General features: G+C 55.6%; 1 protein-coding gene across 1 annotated transcript; it reads right to left on the bottom strand.

Moving 5' to 3' along the window:
- Window positions 1–1679: 1679 nt before the first annotated feature.
- On the bottom strand, window positions 1680–4059 carry Tlnrd1 (talin rod domain containing 1). Its single transcript, XM_005077853.4, has one exon. It carries the CDS (start codon window positions 3360–3362, stop codon window positions 2274–2276), a length of 1089 nt encoding a protein of 362 aa, XP_005077910.1. The 5' UTR covers window positions 3363–4059; the 3' UTR covers window positions 1680–2273.
- Window positions 4060–4274: the final 215 nt, after the last annotated feature.

The following is a 4274-nucleotide window of genomic DNA, read 5'->3' as shown; positions in this document are numbered from 1 at the left end:
GTCACGGAGAGATAGGGCAAGTCTGTTTTCCTTTTGGCTTTAAACTTCTTTAGGGAGTGAGTCCAAGAATAAGCTGGTGATTCTTTTTTCTTAATTACCACATTTACAGGTTTCTGGCCCTGATTTCCTTTGTGTATACTCTGATATCTGCAGCTGAAGGAACCATATAAAACTTACTTTTATCATTGTGTAAATCCAATAAATAGAAATAATTTCCTCACACATTTAGCATTTCCTCCCCAATCTCCCTGAAGCTAACCTAGACTAAACTTTACAAAAGAGCAGGGGAATGAATAACGCTCAAGGTCACTTTATTTTACTTAATAGTTTAACTCTTCCAGGACCTGACAGAGAAAATTACAGTTCCTTTGATCATTTCCCCAATGATTACTTTTTGTTTGAGGCAGCCCATGCTGGCCTCAAACTCACGGCAATGCTCCTGCTTCAGCTTCATAAATGGTGGAATTACAGATGTGAGTCACCATGGCCAGCTTTCCCCTGATAATTGCATTTTAACATTTTTCTAAGGGTTTGAGAGAGGATAATTTTACATGCTAAATTTCATATTTTTGCAACAAATACAGCCATTCAAGCAAGACAGGCTGTATGGCTCTCTTCATGCTGGTTTTTTTTTTTTTTTTTTTTTTGGGTTTTTCGAGACAGGGTTTCTCTGTATTGTTTTGGAGCCTGTCCTGGAACTCACTCGGTAGACCAGGCTTGGTCTCGAACTCACAGAGATCCACCTGCCTCTGCCTCCCAAGTGCTGGGATTAAAGGTGTGTGCCACCAACGCCCGGCCTCATGCTGATGTTTTATAGTGGCACCATCAAGGTTTCAGTACAATGAATCCCAACAAAAACATAAACGATACATTTAAAGCCTGTAGGAGTCTTTTTGCCTGTGTGGCTCTTCCAGGCTTCAATACTGTAAATAGGTTTGTCATTCTTTTAATAAGAACTACTCAACAGTGTCTTCAACAAACTATACACCCCCTTATAACCCCCATCCCCAATCCCTTTATGTCTACCCAAAAGACAAACTACCATGACATGATTTCAATCATAACACAACCATTTGAATCAAGGTCACAAAAACAAGCCCTCTGCCAGCAATTATGCTCTAGAAAGTTCCTATACTCTTGAGGAGACATCCTCCTCTAACAAACAGCCATGGAGATTTTTGAGTGAAGCTTAGCCTCCTCACCAAAGACGCTAAATGCACTAAGTTGATGCACAGCGCTCTTGAGTCCCATACAGAAATCCCGTGAGCTGGCAAGGAGGTCGCCCGCACACGGTATTAGGAAGTGCTTTAACCTGAAAACGGCAGGCAGAGCACAAATCAGACTGAACCGTGGCTCATGATGGTGAGATGAGCAGCGACAAAGACAGCTAAATCACTCTCCAAAAAACTAGAAGGAAGACAAAACCCCCACTAACAGCCCACCCCCAAGCACTGCATAATCCAATCACATGTTGCCTGCCTTTAACAACAGATCACATACATTTGTCTTTCTGTGGTGCTAGGATGCTCAGAAGAGTAATTCTCGAAGGAAAATTGGAAAAGGGTGGGCACTGGGGATTCACTTGCCAACCAAAGTAAACCTTTCCCCCACAGCCCCTTCCCACAGATGACAGGCAGCAGGCAGAGTTAGTGGAAATACAGTAACTGCAAAAAACCATCTGAGAAACATAACAATTTAATAGATGAAATAAATACTCCAGTACATGCAGGGTAAAAACTTGACATTGGGGGAAAAAATCACTCTATAGTGTAAATTAAAAAATAAAACACACACTCACAGTAGCTTTCCCCCCACTTGCAAATCACATGGCAAAGTCATACTCTTATCACACAAAGTATACTCTAATTCAACAAAAATAACGACATACAAAAAGGTAGCTACATCCATGTCTAAGGAGTGAAAACTGAGGTAACCTTTCTTTTAATTAAAAAGAAGAAAGAAATGAACCCATGATGTCTTTCCTGCCCAATTAACTGAGGGGTTGGAGTGTGTAGGGGTAATCCTGCAGCCCACACGCTACCTACCCATCTTCTGTATCTGAGTCTCCACAGTGGGCTGGTAGATACCTGGGCCCACTGTGTACATGTTAAGTTGTGTGCCTGGCCCTGCCTTCTGGAAAAATCCTCTTGAGCATTTAACATTGGGGAGGGGGAGTCACCTATGATTTCTTTGGTATAAATGGAGAGGGGAGGAATAAGTGTCTTCCTTTAGCCTGGGGTGGACAATGGGTATGGGGGGTGTGGGGTGGGGTGCTAATTCACAGAATTGGAATTCACTGGCGGTAAAGTCCTGGGTGAAGACCTTTCCCTTAAAGCCTGAGATAGCAGGGTGCAGCCTTCAGACACGGCGCAGGCCGAGTTCCTCAGCCTCTCCCTGTGGTCCGACATCTTGGCGCCCCCATCGGGGTGCTGCGCCAGATCCCTGAGGCACTGGGTCAAGAGCACACAGGCCGACACCACGCTCATGGCGCCTCCCAGGATGGCGGTCTGCACCGCCTTGCCTTCAGCGCTCACGGCCGCTGCGCGACCCAGGAATTGAGGCTCAGTGGCAAAGCCCACTAGAGCGCTCACGGCCTGTACCAAGGGCCCGCTGAAGAGTGCGCAGCGGCTGCGGGCCAGCTCGCTGGGTGCCGCCTTCACCTCGCGCACGCATGCCAGCAGCGCCGATGCACTGGTGCTCATGCACTTGACGCCCAGCTTGAACTGCTCGCGCGAAAATCGGTCCCGTGACTTGTCACTGGCCAGGGCGCACGCGTCCGTCAGGAACTTGAGGTTTCGAGACAGGCCCTGTGACACCTCCAGCAGCAGCTGCGGCGTCATGTCAGCCAGCGGGGTGGCTCGAAGCACAGCACAGCCCTGCTCCACCTCGTGGCGGCAGCGTGTCACACGGTAGCGGTCCACAAGGCCGGGCTGTGCAGGTTGAGCGCCCGGCGTGGCCACGGCCGCCAGGTAGGCCGCATGTGCAGAGCACTCGGTCAGCGACACCACCAGGTCGCCCAGTTCCACGAGACTGTCCCCCGCCTCTCCGAAGCGGCCCATGTTGAGCTGGCTCTGCACGTCGTGGGTGAGGATGGAGAGGCCCTTGGTGCGCGCGATGATGGTGTCCCGGCACTGCTCGAAGGACTCGGCACCAGCGCCAGGGGAGGCGGGGCCTTCGGTGAGCACCGGCCGCGCCTCGCTAGACAGCAGCAGCAGGTCGGCCACCAGCTGCATCTTGCCCTTGCAGTGGTCACAGATCGACACCAGCCTCTTCCGCGGCTGTGAGCTGGCCCCGCCGACGGCGCTCCCTGGAGCCGGAGAAGCCGCCTCACCAGTGGGTTTCCCGGCGCTGCCGCTAGCCATCGCGCCCAGGGGGCACTGGCATGCCGCTGGGGAGCCCACTACCACCGCCGCCGCGACTCAGCTGGCCAGGGCCGCGCTGCCTTCCGCGCACCATCATGCCACCCACCGCGGCGGGCACAGGGATCGGGGTGGCGGCGGCGGCCGGGTGTCTCGGGGCGGGCCCAAGCCCGCGACAAGCTCTTCTTCGGGGCGCTGTGCACGCTCGCTGGGACCGTGAGCCGGGGCACGGCAGAATACCAGTCCGCGCCCCTCGCCACGAGCCTACCAGAAAAGTCCCCGCTGCCGGGCTGTCGCCGCCTTCCTGGGCATGGCCGGCCGGGCCGCCGGAGCGGAGAGGGCGGGACGGGGAGGCTGGGAGTTGTCCTTCCTTCCTTCCTTCCTTTGAAATCAAAATCCTCTGCTCCTGGAGGAGCGCGGGCGGCGGCCCCGGCAGGCTTTGCTGTCAGCCGCTGCGCTGCGGCGACCGGACTCGGCGGCGCACGTGGGCTTCAGGCGCGGCGACCCCGCCAGGCGGCACCGGCCGGCGACGGCGGCCGGAGCAGACGAGCGGGGACGAACGGCCGCATCTTCTGCTCCGGCTCTTTGGGCGCTGGGCGGCCGCAGGGCCGAGGGCGTGGCTGGCTCTGTGGCGGCCGCGCGGAGTCAGTCGGGCGGGAGGCTGCAACGCAGGGCGCTGGGCGGCCGCGCCTTCCCGCCTGGCGGTTCAGAGTGCGCGGCCCGGCGCCGCGGCGGCACGCCGTCCCGGCTTGGATGGTCCGCGCCCGGCGGCCGGCTGTCGTGGCGACTCCATCCCCGTTGCCCCGCAGAACCCACGGGCCCCGCGCATCCGACGCCCCGGGGTAGTCGGCTCAGAAGGTGCGCGCGGCTCCGCGGCGGCCGACCCGGGCCCCGACTCCTGCCATGTTTGTCAAC

The sequence above is a fragment of the Mesocricetus auratus genome, unplaced genomic scaffold (assembly GCF_017639785.1).
Source record: "Mesocricetus auratus isolate SY011 unplaced genomic scaffold, BCM_Maur_2.0 Super-Scaffold_4256, whole genome shotgun sequence".
NCBI lineage: Eukaryota > Metazoa > Chordata > Mammalia > Rodentia > Cricetidae > Mesocricetus > Mesocricetus auratus.
The sequence above is the reverse complement of the archived record's forward strand: the minus strand, read 5'-3'. Positions and strand labels throughout refer to the sequence as shown.